Here is a 22,388-nt window from a genome sequence, read left to right on the forward strand (position 1 = left end):
GTGGGAATCCAGCTTCTTCAAATATCAGGAATTACCTAAACTATTTGTAAATCAAGATGTGTTTTTTTTAAAAAGGAAGTACTTAAGGAAAAAGTAGCACTTTGCCAATGGAAAAACCCTTAATTGCGAGTAGAGTGCAGAATGTAATTACATTGAACTAAGGATTTACTGTGTTGACCGAAGGAGACATGCCTTCTTACTCTACTACATTCAGAGACAGAGGAACACTAAACCATTCTCCCCCCACATACTGGAAAAAAAAAATAATCTCGCCAATGATTACAAAAAACTAGAATATTTTACTTATAATCATACTTTGGCTGTCCAAAACTCCAGCACTCTCTACTACGCAGACAACAATGTTAAAAAAAAGAGTTACTGACTGCATAAATAGCATGCATAATGAAGGAAGTAGTTTCTAACACATTCCAAGTTCAATCTGCTTTTATTAGGTGCTGAAACATTCACCACCTTGCAGATCCCATCTCTATGGCAGTATACATGAACAGTTATTGCAGGATAAGACACAGAGGTAACATTTAGAATTATTTATAACAAAATTTTATGGGATATAGTTTTGAAATTCTACCTGTAGGCTACACAGGTAATCCTTTAAAATGTGAAAATGAATTTATTAGGCCATACAATCTTAAAGCCCTAGTAAAAACAGAACTGAAAATAAATAAATACTGGAGATTAGTTATTGATAGAAATAACAATGGACAATGTGTAGCATGAGTACCTTAACTGGCTTCCCATTCTTTCAAAGACAGAGTAAAGAGCAGGCTTGCAAGAGATTCATTTCGTTCATGTTATCTATTGCTATTAACAAAAACAAATGCTTGTAAAAAGATGTTAGCTCTATGTTTACAGTTCCCTCAGCACCACGACTGACTAGGTTTATTAAAGATACTAAGAACCGAATGAGAATTCTCTCTCTCAATTTTTCCTTTGCTTTTCCATAGGGGATATAATATATATATATATATTATAATAGTGAGCCTGTCAGTGTGGAAAGGTTTGTGTGCAAGACAATGAAAAGGTCATGTGAGAATGTGGCTTACGAAGGAGTAAACTGAAAGGTAGTAAGAGTCAGGAAGCAATCCCTGATTCGCAATGGTATGCGGCAGATGATTACCTATTTGCACAAATGCTCACATATACAGATAAAGGAGTTTGTCTGCCTTGTAACATGGCCAAATAACGTCTACTTTTTTTCTTGTTTTCAAAAGAATCGATCTTACAGTGATATACACATTTGCACTATAAATTGCTCTCCAAGGCAATCATGGACCTCATGACAGACAAATGCAGTCTGTATGTAATTATATAATCCTAATACAATGGTCTCTTTGAAAATCCCAATAAGCAAAAATCTTAGTGCAGGGGAAAGCAGGGGTGCTGATTCAAGGATGACTCTTCCCTCCAAATCACAGTTGAAGAAAATATTTCGAAGTAAGGTGTTAAGTGGGCAGAGTGCTGTGAAGAGTGCTTTTCAAGAATATAAACTACTTAGTCCTTTCCCATTTTGCAGAAAGGAAGAAAGGTTCATTCCACAATTCTGACCAAGCTCTGACCAATTTTAATAATAATTTTTGCCTTTCCAAGTCTCCTCCAACCAGGAGGAACGCAGTTTTACCCACCTGCTAATTCCTCCAAGGAATGTGATTTGACCTACTTCTGTTCCAGGCTATTGTGTGTTAGATTTTGTGGTGTGTCATTAAGACTGGTAATGTCCCACCACAAGACTAGCTGGAACATTTTTGTTCTAAAAATCCCTAGCGCAGGGCACATATGAATTGCTTCAGCGACTGTGGGATGGAAGATCAGCATGTATCTGTACTCCCATTTATAACATACTTTCATATGCAAAGTCACATGTTAAGTACAATATCCATATACAAGAGATTCAGAAAAAGAGGATATTTTGTATTCAGGATTGCTTGTGCCACAAGAAAGAGAAAAGTGAACGTTCCAGAATAATTTAAAACTGGACCTAAGACTCACTACAGAGTTAGAAACAATTACTCTACCTTTACCAACAGGACCAAGTTAGATTTAGCAAAAATGACTCTCAAAGAATGACTAATGACCATCTGTTCTTTACTTTAAAATATATCTTACTGTTAAAGAATGTCACCAGAAAATTAATATTGTAGAGGGAGTCAGAAATACTGTAAGAACAGAAACATAGCAATTGTTTCAGATAAATGGCAAAAGAGACAGCTTTTCTTATAACAGTGTATCCCAAACAGCAGTGGTTGCATCTATGCAAATATTAAAGATTCTCTTGATTTTTTAAATTGCTATTATAGAAAATAAACCTGAATTTCGTTCTACAGAGTTCAGCTTACCTTTTCTCCAAATTATTCTTTCAAACAAGTTATTTTTTTAGTTCTATAAGGAATACCATTCCTACTTGGCTTATCTAACATGCATAAATTGGCTCAAAATTCTCAGCTGATACCAGATGTGTAGGAAGCATTACATTAATGTCAGACTAGACTCAGATCTGGAATGTTTCACTGCCGGTGTCTGCAGAATCAAGTATCGTTGCAGAATATAAATAGGCATACTAAGTAGCTAGAGACAAGTCCTCATTTTCTCAACTTCTTGGTTGAAGGGAGCTCTGCATTACCCAAGGAATTAGGTTAAGAAGAGATAAGACCAAAATAAGCATGGAATTCCCCTTGTGAAATGTTTATCATATAAACAATGCTTATCATGTATTTATTTTTCATATTGTAAAAACATTGCGAAGTTAACACGTCTGAAGGCAAGTATCAAGAAATAAGACATTATGTAAAAGGTTGATTCCAAACAGTAAACCTGCTTATACATCATAAAGGAACAGATAGCCTCTGGCAGATACAATGAATTATCTTTTTAACCTAACCTGGCTAGCAATTTTAAAACTACTCTCCATTTGTCATGTTAGAAGAGTAGCAAGACTCTTTCAGCACTTTAAAGATGTATCTCTAGAAGAGCTGCCTAGTGTCAAAGCTTGACTGTGAAATTTAGTCAAATATATAGAAGCAAGCAAAACCCAATAATGTACACAATATCATCTTTCACCCGTGGAACCAATCTGCTTTACAGCTTTTAAGTTTCAAAGGATACTTGTGAGCCAGGTTAAGGAGTAGTATCCATACAGAATGGAAAAGACAACCATGGAACAAGAAGATTATGACTGACATTTTCAGAAATAGCCAGTCATTTTAGGTAACCATCTGTGATACTGTAGGCCTTGTGCTGAACTTGTTGGGCATTGACACTCATCCAAAACTCTTCCAGGCAAATCTATGTTACTGTCTGCACACAATTTCTAAAACTACTTCAGTAACTGGTACATTCATCCCACTGATACTCGTGTAGGCTGTAACTGGAAGCCCCACCGCTAACCTGTCAACCTATCTTTCCCAAGCTATTACTCTTACTTTTATTAGTCTTACTTTTATACTTCATAAGGCTGTAGTCAACTCTGGCTTCTAATTTGCAAAAAAAGAACAAACAACTGCTCCAAAGGCTATCTGAAAGATCAGACAATAGTTGGGGAAAGACAAAGGTTGTATACATGAGGAATAACAAGAGGAAAATGATAGGGGTTTGGTATGTATGACTCCATGGCAGTAAAAAAAAAAAAAATTACTCCTTCCCATTCTGCTTTTTACAGTACCTCTGGTGTTTCTTTTTGGTTACTCTCACAAGAACCACAATAAACAGCAGGTTAAAACCCTTTGGTTTCTAACATGTACTAGTTTTGATATGGTTGGAGGAAAATTGTGAGATTAATGGTTTCTTACAATTATTTTAAGTGAACGGGGTGGGTACACACTCCATTTTAGAATCATTTAAACCAAATCCAGAACACGTCTTATTATTTGAGTAACAGCATATAGTTATTTAGCTATTTATATTTTAAGGAATGATCCCAGAAGCTACATTTAAAGCAGATTAAAAAAAGCTTTAATTCAGAACTTTATTTCTTGATTTTTTAACCCTAATATTTTATTAAGTCAAGAGGGTTTTTAAATGCAATCCCTTAGGTATTTTCTCTTTATTGCAAGAGAAAAGACTAAAGAGGGAAAAACCCCAACCCATAAAGTGTTCCTAAGGCTTCAAAATTCTGTCTTGAGAAACAAATAATACAACTGCATGCAAATCCCTCTGTCAGGAACTATCTAGCTAGGCACCACCAGAAGGAGTGGACTTGACTAGACTACAGTTATCACATGTATTAGCAATGCCCAGCTCCATACATGTTAGGACATGTGCTAAAAGCCCCATCTGCTGTCAACCTTTTGAATTCCACAGTAGGGGAATTATTTTTCATACACTGCAAGATTTGCAGAAGCCCCTTCTTCGCTTCTTTTGCCCCAGCAGAGGTGGGCAATCTGAGGTCAGCTGATTAAAATAAATAATTTGACTAATGGGATTAGCCATGTGTCCTAAGTAATATCTTCAGTCAGGAAAAATTCCTGAGTGTTGAAGACTACTGAATTTGAAATCAACAGCACCAACTTCTGCTCCACACCCTGGCAGCTTCTGCAGCTGCCCACTCCGTTGGAAGAACATTTTCTGGAATCCTTCGGCAGCTCTTCAAAATTCAAACTGCAGAGCATTCTTGTTGTACTTACCATGTTGGACTTTTCAAAAACCACAGCTGTTGAAGCAGCATCTGCTAAATAGATCCACCATAAGAAACTCTACCTAGACAACTGGCTTATTCAAACTCATTACCACTCTGGCCTGGGTTTTCAGAAGAATGCAAAGACACTGTATTTCAAATGGGAATTAACAGCATTGCCACTGCAGGATTTATCAACTTTAAGAGTGCTCTCTCCCAAATAACTTTTTTGGTCATTATAGATAAAACTTCTATAAGACTGCATATAAACAAATAAGCTAAGAGCATTAGTAATTGAAAGGGCTGCTTTCTAACCATCAAATTTAATGTCAGATACTTGCAAGGACTCAATTTACTGTTTTTCTTAAGATTTAAACCAAAAAGGGATAAAACCTGCAAGATAAGGATACTGTAAAATTCAAGAAAAAATAGAACTGAAAATATAAGAAGTTAGAATATTGTTTAGGTTCTACTAACATTTTCTCAATTGCAACATGACATTTTTTCCTAACACTTCCTTGTAATCAAACATGCATTTAAAGGTCTCAAATGTTCACTCACACTGCAAAAGGACAAATAATATGAGATTAGAGCACAGAAATATTTAAACTTCAAAAATAATCCTGAACTGGAAAAACTGAAAGTGAAAAACAGAAATAGTATAGCACTTAAGAAATGGTACGTAATATCAGCTGTGGTATCTGACACAGGGATAGAAACGCATTAGTCCCATCTTTTATGCCTTATCCAGAACTTGACACAGGACAGACAGAACCTGGACACCTGATGCTGGATACAAATACTTCCAAAGGCAAACAGCCACTTCATACAGCTCTTCAGCAATGTCCTCTGTGATACACAAGCAACTATTCTGTATGGCATAATAAAAAGTGAATTAATTTAGCATCCAATTCCAGCAGATGCTCATTGAGTTGCAACTCCTGTGTGTGGCAGAAACGGAGATGGAGAAGCAGCACTGAAAAACGTTTTCCAGCAAGAGGAACTCTAAGGAATAGGGAAAGTTATTAGCACAACATTTTCACATCGCCTCCATCAGTTCCCTCAAAAAACAATACAGAACAATCAGCTGAAGCATTAAAGCAACCTAGGGCCTAGGAGAATCCCAGAGGAATTCGGTATCCAGCCGTGGGAGTCAAAGTTGAGAAAAGCTAAGTAAAGTATTAGGTGGAGCCTTAAAATTTTAATTAGAAAAGGAAGCTTTCTCTTTATTTTTCACCTTAAATGCTGCTGCAAGTATGAGGAAATTCTCTCTTTTTTCCTCCAAAATAATTGTAGTTTTACAACATATCTTGGTTTTAGGCATTACCAAAAACTCCGCAAAAAATGCAATTACTATAGTGATTTAGTTAATTACACATAATCTCAAAACTCCCAAACATGCTATTCTAAGGGTTTTTTTTTTTTTTTTTTTTTTTTTGGGGGGGGGGAACCCAATTCGTAAAATAAAATCTAATTTCTGAAAGCTAGTAATTTTTGTTCTATTAGTAGCAAAGGGAACACCAAGTGACATTCAACAACAGATTTTTATACGTCATTAAAATGAACATGATTATAAATGTGGCCCAATTACTAAAAAGGAAAATTATAAGTGAGCTATGTAGAAACAAGAACACAAACCCATTATGATCACTTTTGTAGTCTCCAGCCAGAAGATATGCCACCTGGAATACAGCCCTCGAATGGCAAATTTTGGGGTGTCTACCAGTTTTGCTAGAATAGACTTACTGCCTCTGCCACTGATGCTAGTCAGCTTAGAATATTGCCCTATTTCACTTGATTTACACAGAGGGGAACATATTTTATATTTCATTTACTTCAACCATATTGGATACTTTAACATCACTAAAATACGAAGTTTACATTTTAATAGGGAAAGACCAAAAAACTTCAAACAACTGAATTTCCACCTTCCCACTGTAACAAGCACAAGCTGCCTGGGTTATTCCTTGAGAAAATAAAATCTGCATCAGTTACTTGTTACTGAAGACAAAGATACGCATATAATATACCCAAAAATACCTTGTGGAATTTCCTAAAAGGGAACACTATAGCTTAGAAAATGCTGCACCATTTGGAGACTTGATTTTTTTTTTGTCTTGCAGGGTGAAGAACAAGATAGGCTTGAAACACATCAAGAAGAATCCTGGCGGTGAAAAACTAGAGACATCTGCTTCAGTCACATATGTCTCACTGACTAAAATCATAAGCAAAAGCTGAAAGACCTCATCAACGGTGACTTTTTTGTTTTGCTGGTACTGCTCAGCTGGTTGTTAGGGCAAGAAATTTAGCAGCAAAGCAAGAAGATTGTACACAGCAGCCTGTTTATGACTGTATTAATATGCATATTAATTGCCCTCACTGCTTGAGTGACAGAGCTATACAAAACAGCATAGACTCACAGTGCCTAAAACATACGCCGACAGTTTGCAGTTTAAAATCATTAGGCAGGAATCACATCTATTCTAGAAATCATTCTGGTTTGCTCAAGGTATAAATCCCCTTTCTCTTCCCACAACTCTTCTCACCGAGCTCTTTATTTCCATGATTCCAGTACAGTACATGTAAAGCCATTATCACCAGCCTTTTTCTGGTTATGAGCAGCTTTCCCATGAAGAGCAGCTCTACAGAAAAAAAAGGGGAAAAAATCTACAGTAATGCATTGATCAAAACAAAAATGATGGTACCAAACATTAATGCAGAATTAATCCATCATTTTGCATAGCTTAAACAAATGTAACCTGACCAGGTTAACAAAGGTAAAACTGGAAGAGAGGAGATCTGGATACACAGCTGATCAGGTAGACTGTGACACATCAGTTAAAGTACATTGTTAACATATTTGTTGTCCTCCACACTACCATCTACAAGATCCCCAGAGTAGTGGTGATCTCTTTATTAAAACTTGTGGGCATGTAATTTGCGCTGTAGGTTTGATAGCACAGATTAATGCATAGCTCTGGACCATGAGATGAAAGAACTGAATTCTTCTAGTATAATTCACAGTCCTGCTGAATGACCAAGTTATTTTTCCTTCTTGCATCCTCTTCGAGGCACTGAGTTCTACTGATGAAAAAGCACACTATAAAACCTGGTTTTGTAAAAAAGCTGCCCACCCACAAGAACTTGGCTTGGTTTGCGAGATGGGCAAGAAACTGGTTCACGGGTCACACTCAGAGAGTGGTGATCAATGGTTTTTACTCAGGCAGGCAGCCTGTCACAAGTGGAAACCGCCAGCAATCAATACTGGGCCTCACACTGTTCAACATAATCATAAATGGGATCGAGAGCACCATCACCAAGTTTGCTGATGACACCAAACTGGGCAGTCAGGTGGACATGGCAGAAGGGAAAGCCATCTTACAGAGAGACTTGGGCAGGCTGGAAGAGTGAGCTAGCAAGAACAGTATGGAGTTTAACAGAGACAAGTGCAAGGTCCTGCACCGGGGACAACATAACCAAAGAGCCCAGTGCAGGCTGGGGTTTGTGTGGCTGGGGAGCAGCCTTGCCAAAAGGGACCTGGGGTCCTGGTAGACAACAAGCTGAACAGGAGTCAGCAGTGCACTGCTGCAGCAATGAAGGCAAATTGGATCCTGGGCTGCATCCACAGGGATGTTACTAGCAGAGACAGAGACGTGATCATCCTACTCTACCAAGCGCTTGTCAGGCCACACCTGGAATACTGTGTCCAGTTCTGATCTCCACAATTCAAGAAAGACACAGACAAAATGGAGAGTGTCTGTCTAAAGGAGGGCCGTGAAGATAATGGAGAACCTGTCCTAAAAGGAGAGACTGAAGGAGTTAGGTCTTTTTTCCCTGGAGAAGAGAAGGCTCAAGGGGGGACCTCATGACAGTATTCCAGTACATAAAGGGTGCCTACAAAGAGGACAGAGACACTCTCTTCATAAGGGAGCCACACGGAGAGGACAAGGTGCACCAGGAGAGGTTTAATCTTGATATAAGAAAGAAATATTTTACACTAAGAACAATCAAGCACTGGACCAACCTCCCCAGGGGCATGGTACAGTCCCCATCTCTGGAGGTTTTCAAGGTCCAATTGGACAGGGTGCTAGAAAATGTCATCTAGGCTCCCTTTCCCACAACAGGTTGGACCAGATGATCTTTTGAGGTCCCTTCCAACCTGGGCTATTCTATGATTCCATGAACTGACTGGCAAGGTAGCTTCCATCAGTCTCCTGCAAAACACCCTCTATTTCTGAAGCATGTAATAAAAATTTAATCTCATTTATAAACTAAGATAACCTTCCTTGCCTTGTTTCACATGCGTTTATACTAAGAGAGATATACTCAAAATATGCAGTAAAGTAAGCAATATCCTTCAACTACATCCAGCAAGCCAATGACCTTGTACACAACACACATGTACACAAATACAGATATTCTAACAGAAATAGCCAGATAAATATCCCACTCTAATTGCTGGCAGACTCTTGCTGTTTTGGCATAGACTTGAGTCACAATGCATTTCAGATACCTCCTTTTACAGACTGTAAATAACACAGGCTAAAACTTCACCACCAATTTTTGTAAATGCCTAAAACTATAGAAAAATATACCACAAAACACCAATATTTAAGCCACAAAGACATATCTAAAAAAAACGTGACTACTGACCAGGGAAGGCATCTGTTGTATCATTAAGGTTAATTTTAAAAGTTATTTATATGTAAAGTTGTCATTTATTGGCTCACCATAACTTTAAAGTGAAGAAGTAGGCTTTACTATGTACTCTAGGCAGGCAAACACTTGAATTCAGATTCATTGGTATTTCTTCCTCCCTTGCACTGTCTTACACCAAAAACTCCAGTGAGGCTTGAAATCAACTAATTATAGCTACCTTGTTCTTCTGTCATCTCACTTTTCCTCATCAGTCCAAAACAACACTTTTCTTGCCATTTTCTATCACCAGTCTTTCAAAGAACTTAGGTTCATTCTTGGCTTTAAGCATATCCAGTCACCTCATTCTCTTAGCATATGAATAGCCTTCACTTAGGTTTCCACTCAAATTAATGGCTATATCAGGATCTTGCCCAATGATTCTAATGCATGTTGAAAGCTGATAAATTCCTGCAGTTTATTTTTAAAAACTACTGACTTTACTACTTCCAACACTGAAATGGATAAGATTCCAGCAGTGTATTTTATTAGCTGCCTATTCAGTAAGTTATAGTTATATTAAAAATTGTTCTAAAATTACATTTATGAAAATAAACCATTAAAAAGGAAAACCTGGATGGATTGTTTCCTGGAGCCAATACAAAAAAAAAATGGACCAATTGCCACTTCCCTGCTGCAGTTATAAAAATCTCATTTTCACTCAAGTCAGCAGTATTATTCCATAGTCACATTGATGTAACAAAGAAATTCTGCATACTCTTGCGAGTCAGCATAAAACCACAGTTTCTCTGAAGCCTTCTGAAACACATGGAATACATTTATTCTTTGCTAAGAAAGTTGACTACTGATATGGGCACCTCAAGTCTGGATACTGCTTAATGAACATTTTGCAAAGACTTCTGAACTGGGCTGAACATTTAACTTCTTCACCATCAGACCTCCGAGACTAGGAGGAGGAACCTTCTACACAGATCCGGTACCAATGAAATAATCAACATTTCCTTAGCAAAACCATTTGAGAAGCCCTTTGTACCTTTTTTGTCAATTTGTGCTCTAGAAACCTCGAGCAAGGTTCTAAATGTTTTTCAAATTACTGTGTGAGCACAGTCAGTAATCAAAGTATGCAATCATAGTTCTCAATTAAGGCTGAAAATCTTTGGCCCAGATGCATTTCAACAAATTACACGCTTAACCGAGGTTTCCACTTTTCTCCATTGACTAAACAGGGAACCTACAGAGCAAAACTCCTAATTTAGGTATATCAGTTTGGTACCTAAAATTAGGTGGGATGAATATAGCTCAAAAAATTACACAGCAATGGTTGATGATGGAAAAAGTCTAAGGCAGTAAATCACAGGCTGATTTGAAGCAGCCTTCTTTAACAGGTCCCAAATGGTTCCTACAGTCCTAACAGCTTTCTTGTCCCAATAAAAACCAAAATGGGTTGAACGGTGCTCTGTGATCCAAGGAGTGGGAATTTTCTCCTTAGTTCTCCATTTGGAAAACAATAAATGTATGTATATATAGAATTCCATATATACAATGCTTCATTGTTTCAAATGCATTCAGTCCATGCTATTTAATACACTAGTAGTTCATTTGATGCTCTGTGCTATTCTGGCTAAGCTGGTTTTGCTACCAGAGCAGAATTGTTTGAAAGCACTTTGGTGTTTCCAAAACACACCACAATCTGACAACACGACTTTTAGCCTCAGTATTGGTTATCTAAGAGCACAAAGGAATTGTTTATGATTCATGGGAGACTGAAAGGCCAAGTAAATGCATTTCAAGAATTCTATGGTTAGCTAATTATTTTTCAGAAAAAATTGCAAATATTACATTTAAATTTCTAAATTTGTTAAGTGAAAACAGCAAGAAATTAAGTACATTAAAATAGCACATTTCAGAGGAAAAAAGAAAGAACCAAAAAAACAATTTAGGTATTATTTTGGATATGCACATGACAGGACAACGTAGTTATTTCAGAAAAGAACATTTTGTAGAGATTGTCTTTGCAAGGAACATGCTGCTTGTAGTAAACAAATGATACAACTCTAGAGAAGTTCTTTAATAGCCAAATAAAACTCTTCAGGTAATATAAATAAAAGAACAGGGGAGTCCCTTAAAAATAACATATTCTAAAATATAATACAAATAGATGTACTATTATATTTCTATGCACACAGACCTAGGAACCTACTACTGTGAATCAGTCAGACTTCTGAGGTTTTTTTCTTCTTTTAAGTTGTTAAAAAGAGTTTAAACTGTTTTTAAACCAAGTATTTCAAAAGGGGAAATCCATATCAGTACAGTCAAGCAGCACTTAGCTATTTTTTTTTTATCAGACTATAAACTACAATAGCTAGATCTCTAGTAATATCAATCAGATACAGAAAACCAGGCAACTTAGATCTGTCTTTTCCCTTTTTTCAAATTTTGTTTTGATCGCAGTTTATAAGGCAGTATTTGTACATGTGCATTTGTGCTTTTGTCCACTGAACATTATATCATCCCTGGGTGTCACACAAGAAATCTAATTTACCTAAGTATCAATACAGTGGCAACTACAATATTAACATACAAAAGCAGTACAGTAAGGCCTTGAAAAGAGGTGGTGCACCTAATGAAGACTTACTTATTCTCACCGCTCCAGTTATTCCTGAAGAATAACTGAGGTTACTTCTATTGTCCGTTCAGACAGCCCTGTGTGAAACAGTCTCTTTGATGTATACAGTATTTAGAAGAGGGCAACTGTTGCATGCAGGTAAATTGGGTTTTGTTTGAAGAACAGGTGAAAGGAAATATATTTCAAAACTAAACCCATGAAAAATAGTTTTCTGCCCTTATTTTAAAAATAGGGAACTCTCAAGAAATTGAGCCTGAAGATGTGCACATTCTAACCCCCCCCCATATTATTATATGTACAATTGCCTCTATCACAGCTGGAAAAGACCTTTTAACCCCCTCTTTCTATCCCCAAACCTAGACAAAATTGGGAATTCCTGAAGTTCAAATGAAGTGCTGGATAGAGATAAACAGATGAAAAAGGGAGGGCAAGAAGCAGTGGCAGAAGATCTACCTCAATGGAAATCGTGGTATTTTATTCTGCCTGTACCAGAGTAATAATGTTATTGCATACAATGTATGCAATATATCACATACATGTATGTTACGCATACCCTAAAAAACCCGAAGAACTCACATTTCTGCTTTAGCAACATTTCTCTGCCCTGAACTTTATTTCTCTATTATTCTCATTAAGTGCACTGAACAAAACTAATTGAAGTTAAAATTCTCATGCAGTTTCAGAAGATGAGAATATAAACTAGCATTCTGGCCAATTTTGGCTAACACCACTGTGGAAGTTAAATTATTGTTAACTGGAATGCTCCCCTCATTTTACTTCCTCATTTTACTAAGTGAAACAACATGGAAAAAACATGTTTTCTAGAAAGCCAAGACTTAGCCAAGACAAACATTTGGTACTTTTCAAGCTAAAACCTGAAGTATCTCTTAAGAAATGCTATATGGACAAATAAAAGGGAGATCATGGACATATATAATTCATTGCTGTACACATTAAAACTTTTCCGTAAATAGTTGCCTCTCAATTGCCACAGCACTGAAGAAAACTGCTAGGAAAAATAAAAGCACCTGCTGTTCAAAAGGAAGAATACTCAGAAGTGTTGCTGTCACTTTATTGTTAATTCAATGAAGATTTTTAACCAAGCATAACTCAATACCATTCGTCAAATCTGACTGCAAAGTGATGTTATTACCTCAGAGCGTATATGCTGGAGAGACTACATGTAGTGACAGAAACACTCTCATAGTCACTGCTGGAGATGGAGCTGAGGGGGGAATCATGTAAGCCATCCTGAGAACTGAAAAAACATACGGAAACAAAATGAACTGCTGAAGCAAACAAAGGTAAAAAAAACAGAGCACTGTGATAACTCATGGCTTGTCATGGATTATACAGAAATAAGAGTAAACTAACAGCTTTTTTGCTCTTCAGAAAATTATACAAACCTATTCTGTTTTCTTCCGAAAAGGACAGACAATTTGGCAAAGTCAGGAGGCACACATTTTATAAAAATCTTCAATTTAATTCATGTCATACAGTTAAAACATTCAGGAAAGAACCGAGGATCTTACATTTTCACAGGGTATAGAGGGAATAGCATGCCCATGCTGCTAAGTGGGGTTTAATGTTATAACGAAGACATAACAAAACTGAAAGTTCATAAAGTCACTGCATGTTTCAGGCCAAGACAGCCTAAACAATAAGCTTCAAGAACTTCTGAAATATCATGACAAGTTTGATCTACGTTTCCTTCCAACAGGAAGGGAAAAGTCTGTGAGAAAGCAGAAAGCCAACTCTTCAGTGAAGGAGATGAAGATAATACCCCTACCCCTGAATTTGCTCAGTGCCATATATCTACCTCAAATTTTGTGCTTTAAACCAAGCAGATGAGCAGGAAGGAGCTGTCCCATGGCAAACCACTGGCACTTCATTAGAGGAAATCCACTAGCTACTAAGTAAAAGGATATGAATAATTTAAATGAATGGTACACAACTTGTCTCTGGCATCCCTGGGCTAATGAAAAGCCTTTAAATAGCACATCATTTTAGATCTTACATCATATTATCAACATAAACTAGGATTAGAAGATTTAAAATAGTTTCATAAACCCTACAGAACTAACTTGGAAAGACCAATTTTTTGTTTCAGTAACAATTTACTGCTCAGCTACTGGAAATTCCACAAGCTGAAAAAAATTAAATTATACTAGATAAGAAAATATGTGATCTTGAGCAGAGGTATCAAAGCTGTATTGGCTCTAGGCAATGCAGAAGAATCATTCGAGCCTGCTGAACTCAAATGTTCAGTCAACAGAAATCTTAGGTTTCTCTCTCCGTTGTCCAAAGAAATATCTTTAGTTAAAAGAGATGTAATTATATAGGTCAGGATTATTTTACCTTACTTCTCCACAATTACTAGCAGATTTTTTATGCTCTTTTGATTTGTAGACGTATGTGGGGTACATATTCAAACAGCTACGTTCCAAATTCTTTTATTCTACCAAATTTACTGTTGTAGCTATTTTTGCAGCTAGAAATCTGGTAGAATGCTTAAGGGGAATTCTTCAAAGCAGTGTTTGGAAGGTATGTGCTCTAATCCCACTAAGAAATAATAGGATTTGTTTGCATACCTCCTACTAATCGCTTGGAAAATGTACCCCTTCATGTTCCTCATTTCTGATTGCCAATTTGAAAATAAATCCCAAGTGTGCTATGCTTTAGTTGAAAGCAGAGCCATCACAACTGGAAAATAATTTTATCAGACTTGAACAAAAATCTATTTAACTTTCATTCGTTTTATGTAATTTCCCTTGCTAATTCTGCTCATTATGAAGAGATATATGCATTTAAACAAAGGCTTACTCTTTTATAGCTCATCACCTTTACCCATCCAATCTTCCAATATGGTCATGCTACTAAAATGTACTTTTACTATCTGTTTTATGGCAGCTAAATGATATTAAAAAACCATTAGCATGTGATTTCACAGCATGATTGAGCAGGAGAAGCTGTCTTGCAAAGATGAAATGTATTGTTCAGAATAAAGTAATCTTTGAACAGCAGAACCAGGAAACAAGAACAACTAGCAAACTCAGCACCTTCTTTTATTCTCTCTCCCCTCCCCACCATTTCCAGATTTTTCCAGTGTAACAATCCTGCCAGCTGATTTGGGTAGTACCACTTTTTCTGAAAGATGTCAGGTTTGCTGTCCTTCAGTGCTTTCTGTGAAGCTCTGCCTGATATACTTGAAATCCAATCAAAACATCTCTCTTAAGAGTACATAATATTTATTGTCAACATTGTCCCAGGTCACAGAATCACTTTCTATCCTGAGCTAACTTTGCGGAGTGGACAGTCCAAGCCAGAAGGCAAAATGATAAAGAAGGCACAAAGTGCTAGACCTTGACAGTAAGTAAACCTGATGAGTAACCTCAGAACATAATGGCACATGACCAGCTTACCAGATTATCAAAGATCTCAATGCTATCGTTATTTCATCTTCATGGATGTTTCTCTGATCAGCTTACAAGCCTCATCTCATACCTCTTCTCCATACTTTTTTTCCCCCTCATTTGAATCCTCTCTCACCTCTAACCAGTCCCTACTAGCATAACTTTCTCATCAGCTCCACTATTTCATCTCTTTTTAAGCCTTGTCTTAACACCACTCACCATTCTAAACTGCTTCATAAATGCCTTCATTTTCCACTACTCCATCTTTTACTTGGTGCACAAACATGGCCATGCTGAGCCATCCGCTGATTTCAGGATTAGATATCCATCTGGTCAGTCATCATTTGGCAATGTAAACTGCTTGGACACACTTGACAAACCATGCTCACAGAGGTTAGTTTGTTGTTGTAAAGGATGTGCAGTTTTGACAATCACTATGTGTAAACATTTTTCTCACTCCTGTGTACCAATACAGATTGAATTTTTGTACCAGAAATATTTATTATTTACAATGTTTATTTCTCATTCATATTCAGGCTGTAACTCTTCAGATGAGAAATTCTGTGTTTATTTAGTACCAAGAAATGGGAATCCAATAATGATAACTTTTATATCTTCTCAGTGTTATACTAAATAGCACACTTTTTTTCCCCCTAAAAAACCAAAAAACAAAACCAAAGACTCCTGACATACTCACTGCATTCTTTCTCAGTACACACAGATTCAGGATACCTCTCTGTAGAATTTTCTTCTCATTAGTGTCTGCCTGAAGATTCGCTCAGCTTTTCTAAGATGCTGGTAGATCCTGAGGTGAATTGACCTGCTTTTCCCAACTCATGATTCCTGTTATCAGCTGCTGGTAGCTCTGCACACATGTTCATTAGCACAATTATGAGAAGAGACAGTATGTGCATATAGACACATTCTGTAGCTGATAGCAGCTAACCCTTTCTTCCCACACCAGCCTACAGGCAACCTGAACTTCATTGCATCTCATGCTTATTTGAAACTTATGCCATGTTGGATTGGGATTCATAGGGCTGTTTAAACCGTGTAAGGTGGCAAAAGTTTATTTCATTTGTGAGGTCTTAAACGCCTACGGTGCTATTTTAAAAGTTACATTCTAGCATGGGATAAAACTACCATCCATGCTCACCAAAATAGAATTCTTCAGCACTTCTGATAAAAATATAGAATAAAGATTTGAGGCAACAGACCAAAGTGACATGGGGTGATGTGGCTGTCTTTTCATGGAATACTGGCAGACTGAACTAACGAACCATTTATTTAAAGCTGTTGGCCATTTTTTCTAACTATTCTAAGTAAAAAACCAAATTGAAAGCCACCTTTATCCTGGCTTGTGTGCTCTTTTCTACTGGAATGTGTTTCCAGCCTCTTACATTTAATTAAACCTCTCGTTGTTTCACGGGATGGTTTCTTCATGAATTTTATTACTCGAGTTACAATTACATTCCACATTACATTAGTTAATTGGCACAGATCTTCTCTTCTCTGTCTGTCTCACACTACATGAGAGCTAACTCTAAAGCCTCATGTGTCAGCTACACCAAATCCACTCAAGTGGCTTTTAAAACTGTTTTACCTACTATACTCATTTCAGGAATCTGTAGGTTGAGAGTTAATACAGTTCACCATTGCTGCATTTGATATATGGACCTAGTAAAAGGGAAGCTGGTACAAACACTGAGACCTTTTATTTGCACACTAAGGCTTCATAACAGCAGTCACATTATTGGATACCACACAAAATCAGTGTTCAACAGACAAGGTCCAACACCACCATTTTTAATTTGAGACTTGTATTGTTAAAAAGAAGGGGAGGAGGGATTGAAAAAATTCATTTATACTGAATCTGAATTTGGCCAGTTGCACAAAGAAACAGAATACCAGAAGGGGAACAGAGGAATTTAAATCAACAGCCAGATAAAGGATTACTTAAGGGAAGTTTTGCAATTGAAAGGCTGATACTTTGTTCCCAATCAACTGCTATCTTCTTCTTGCTGATGACAATTTTTCTTACTCCTGCATAACTAGTTAAAAGACTAATCAATACAAGACACTAAGCAGACACGTTTTTGTTTATGTGCACAGGCACAGCTGTCCATTAATTTTTATATGGCAAAACTGCCTTTTCCATAAAGACACACACAATTTTCTTAAGTCTTACTGTGATAGAAATATTATAGGGAAAGCATGATTTAAAGACATTTAATCATGTTAATTTGCATTGCAATATCAATTAATCTAGTTTTGATAAAGGAGCACTTATAGAATTCAAATGCTTATACTTAGAAAAGTGCACAAGCTAGAAAAGTAATTTGCATGGGTTTGGTTTTGGTTTTTTTTGTTTGTTTGTTTGTTTTTTTTTAAAATGTAAATACTAGCCATCCCAAAAATACAAACGCTTCTTTTCCATGCCTTTATAAAGGTGGAATGACTTAAAGTTGCTGTACTGAGAATGTGTACACGTCACGTGTTGCTAAGGAGTGAACAAAATAAAATACAGGCAGAAAAATCAAAATTAGAAACCAACTGTATAAAACAGGTGTTCATCTTTTTACAAAGACATTCTAATATGCTGAGGAAATAAAATTTTAAATATATTACAATATAGACTATTGTAATATATAAATATATTACAACATACACAATTTTAGACTACAGAATTGCAACACCAAGAAATGGGACAACTTGAATACCAAGCTGGAGAAGAATAAATTATGCATCTTATTCTAGAATTGCAATACAGATTAGCAAACAGCAAAACATGCTCTTCCAAGGATGCCTCATTCCTCCTCCTTACACTGCAAAAGTATATGGCAAAATATTCTATTTTTAAGCCCCCACAAATAAATGCGAACAGTGCCAGCATCTAACAGCCAATGGACACAGCGAGAGCTTGCAGAAAATGCGAAGATAAAAAGATCTCCTCGCTATAAATTTCAGCTCCTTTTGCCAATTCTCAGGTGCACTGTAAGAGGCTTCATCAAGAGAACACTCACCAAATAAATTAAGATCAAGGAAAATGGCAAAAAAAAAAAAAAGGTATAATTTAAGCTAAACGTAATAGACCTGCAAGGGAAAGGAGAGAAACTATGGTTAAGAATCATTTTTTTTTTTTAATCAGAACTGTTGCAAGGTCAGTATGTAGATAAACAAACAGGCAACAGAACCAGGTATTAAACACTAAAACATGAAAACACTAGCATTGCGTGATAATATGAAACAAGCTGCCAAACATCATAAAACACATAGCAGAATTAGCAGTTTTACAAGGACTCTTCAACTCTGGAAACAACAGAAAGCCAAGTATTTCCAAAACACCAAAATAAACATGATCTTCACTCTTTGTAATTTTCTTTCCCCTTGGAAAAACCAGGCAGAATAGTATGACAGAATGATCATTTTAAAAATCTGTATAGCTTGCTTCCAGTGGAAAAAGAAGGAATACTGGATACAGATCTACAGCTTGGTTTTGGTGTTAACTATGGGTTGTTTTTTTTCTACCCCCAAACACCAAGTGCTTCTTTGTCCGTTTTATCTTCTGTATTATTCTTACGTTATTTCCCCTCTTTAACAGTTTGTTTTGCTACATGACAGCCTTTACTTATCATATTGTTCCTGCAGCAGCTCAGATACTGACTACATCTTTGCTAGCACTTTTCTTGTATTTGCATCTCATTAATGCTGCTGCCTAAGACTCTCTGTGCCCTTTGTGTTTTATGTCTTTGAGATACTTATAAGCAAATAAGGGAGAAAGACATAACATCAGCTACAACTTAAAAACCAAAGCAGTAAAGACATGTCAATACAAAAATCTTTAGAAGAATATTTAATTTGTATTTTAAACTCCACTGAATATTGAGGCTAGATAGAGAAGCCTGAAATAACAGGTATTTCAGCCTTAAAGGATTAATTACAGTAAACCTGGCTGGATCATTGAAAATAAACCTATAAATAATGTGTCATACTGCATAGTGCAAGAACTGATTTACTAAAAGAAACAGTTTGTGTCATAACGTACACATTTGACAGCTCCTTGATTCAGACAAGGGAAATAAGATTTTCTTCTCCTAGTTGGTGACTTATAGTAACTAGAAAGTAAATACATTTATCAATTTGATGAATGAGCATATCCTGCAGCTATTCCATGTATATTACATTGCTTATTGTTCTAGCTAATGGGTCCATCATTCTGAAAATAATCTACTGTCTCCAACATTGCCCCTATGGTTAAGTTGACGTTCATAAGCATGTAATAGCAAGCAGTCACAGAAGCCTAATGTGATCTTCCAATTTAAAAATACCACTGAAAAGCAGTGATTAGTCGCCGCCCAGGCAGCATGAGTAAGAAAAGGTCCACAAAGTTCTGTTTTGTAACTGAATTCTCTCTTTTACCCATAACATGACTAGTGATTCAGAGGCAAGAACCAAATCTATATATATAGAGAGATATATATGAGAAAACTAAGGATCTACACACATATAATTTTTTAATCTAGTCCTCAGTAGATCCCCAGCATCTCTGTCTCTCACAGAATATACTGCAGGAGTTAGTATCAGAACGGTTCCAAATAAAGTAGCAACAATCTAGTAACAAAATACCTCCATCCCTATTTCTCCACTTCTGCAAAGATGGAATATTTGCCAATTAATAACAGATGTACTGTAGTCTCAATAATGAATAGAGAATCAGATGTAATCAACAAAGTAACTGTGGAAGAAGCTATGGTGAAAACAGACAAAACCCACTAACTTGTTAACAAAATATTCAAAAATATTCACCCAAGAGTTTTAGGAGAACTCAAGAATGAATCAGATGAATTATTAACCTCTCATTTAAAACTGCCTTGATACCTGGAGTTTAAAGATGGCAATCTCTAAAAATAAAAAGGACTCCAAGGGGATTCAAACAACTCTAGTTCTGTGAGCCTGATGTTCATACCAAGCAACTTAACAGAAGATATCAAAAGCTCAAATAGGTAGACGATAATGGGAAGATCTGTCTAGGAAGAAGTAACATAGCTTCTGCAGAGGGAACATCTTGGGAGCTCTCTGAAGAGGTCAAGAAGCTTGTGAAGAATGGTGATTCAGCCGTCAGCCTCTGGATTTCCAAATAGGTTCTGTCAAAATACCTCAACTAAAGGCTTTTAAGAAAACTAAGGAGCTACAGCATAAGAGGAAGTGCCTCAAAACAGCTAAATAATTCTTAACCATAAATAGGGAGGAGCTGTTAAATGACCACTTCTCAGAAGAGCGGAATGTCACCGCTGAAGTTCCTTAGGACCCTGGGGGTTTTGTTTTCACATCTGATCTGCAAAAATGGGGAGTGCAATGAGGTCTGAAAGGTTGCTACTGGTGCAAAATTATTCAGGGCAATAACAACAAGAGCAGACTGAAGAACTGCACAGGATCTTGAAGTCTGAATAACAGGTAATAAAATGGCAAGACAAGATTCAACTGGTAAACACAGGGAGAACAATCTTAGCATCAGATATAGAATGACAGCCTCTGAGCTCACAAGCAGGATCTTGGGGCTTTGGCAGACAACTTCAAAAAAAAAAAAAAAACAAACAAAAAAACAAACCACCATCAGCTTACTACTTGGCAAAAAAATCCAAAGTTAAATATTGGGAGGCATTGGAAAAACAACAGAAAATAATGATGCTACTGTGCAAATCCATGGTTTGCTCATATCTTGAGTAAGTGTAGCTCTGATTCACTTATTGCTAAGAGGAAATAGCATAATTGAAAAAGGTTGTCCTGGTTTCAGCTGGGATAGAGTTAATTTTCTTCCTAGTAGCTGGTATAGTGCTGTGTTTTGGATTTAGGACGAGAATAATGTTGATAGCAATAACTAAAACATCAGTGTGTTAAGTAATGCTTACACTAGTCAAGGACTTTTCAGCTTCCCATGCTCTGCCAGGTGCTCAAGAAGCTGGGAGGGGGCAGAGCCAGGACAGCTGATCCAAACTGGCCAAAGGGCTACTCCATACCATATGGCGTCATGCTCAGTATAGAAACTGGGGGGAGTTGGCCCGATCACTGCTCGGGGACTGGTTGGGCGACAGTCAGCGGGTGGTGAGTGGTTGTGTAACTTGTTTTTTTCCCTTGGGTTTTGTTCCTCTGTCTTGCTGCTTTCATTACAATTTCTTATTTTTTTTTTCTTCCCAATTATTAAACTGTTCTTATCTCAACCCATGAGTTTTCTTACTTTTGCTCTTCAGATTCTCTCCCCCATCCCACTAGCGGGGGGGGGGGCGAGGGTAGTGGTGAGGGAGCAGCTGTGTGGTGCTTAGTTGCCAAAAGCTAAACCACGACAAAGCTTTAGAGAAAGACAAAAGGAATGATCAAAGCTATGGACAACTTCTGATCAAGCAGGCTGCAATTTTTCCAACCTGAAAAAGTAACCGTGTAGGCAAAGTATGACTGAGGTCTACAAAATTACAACCGGTGTGGAGAGGCCAGGCAGGATCTAGGAGCCATTCAATGAAGCTGTTAAGAGCCAGGTCCAGAGCAAACGAAAGGACACAGAGGAACATGGACCTACAGAACTCTCTGTAAAAGGCCAATTCTCAAAGTTTTTACACAATATTAATGGAGGCTGGACAAGTATGTGGAAAAGAGGTTATTACATACACAAACCATGGGAGGCTGAAAAAGAAGCTTATATATATAACTTTATTATATTTTGCAGACTTGTTCCCACAAATTTCACTTAATATCCTACCCAAGGCAAAAATTAGTAGACAAATTGTCTGAGTTTTGTAAACAATGTATGATTTGTCAGGACACTAATTAAACATACAGTAATTACTTTTAAGCAATATTCCACTTGAAGTGTTGCAAAAGCAAGAAATGTCCAAGGGATTTGTGAATAACTTCTTAAAATGAAGTCCATTCAGAAACCCTGTTGAAAGGCCTACAATATGAACATACTTGCAAGCCCAAGATTGCAAATACTCAGAACAATGAGGAAGATAAAATTACCTTCTCAAAAGTCAAGTTTTGTGCACACTAAGTTGTTTTTTAACTGTAAGAGGAG

At 36.9% G+C, this 22,388-nt stretch overlaps 1 protein-coding gene across 3 annotated transcripts in view; it reads right to left on the bottom strand.

The window, feature by feature from the left end:
• The window catches only part of ZFYVE28 (zinc finger FYVE-type containing 28), a 164,564-nt gene that overhangs the window by 18,031 nt on the left and 124,145 nt on the right, over positions 1–22,388 (bottom strand). For 2 of the 3 annotated variants that reach the window (XM_075499622.1, XM_075499621.1), the window contains exon 9: positions 13,063–13,167. The exons of the other annotated variant lie outside the window; for it this stretch is intronic. In XM_075499622.1, the coding sequence (XP_075355737.1) occupies positions 13,063–13,167 (105 nt within the window). The remainder of the gene's footprint in view (positions 1–13,062; positions 13,168–22,388) is intronic. 3 annotated transcript variants of the gene reach the window in all.

The sequence above is a fragment of the Mycteria americana genome, chromosome 4 (assembly GCF_035582795.1).
Source record: "Mycteria americana isolate JAX WOST 10 ecotype Jacksonville Zoo and Gardens chromosome 4, USCA_MyAme_1.0, whole genome shotgun sequence".
NCBI lineage: Eukaryota > Metazoa > Chordata > Aves > Ciconiiformes > Ciconiidae > Mycteria > Mycteria americana.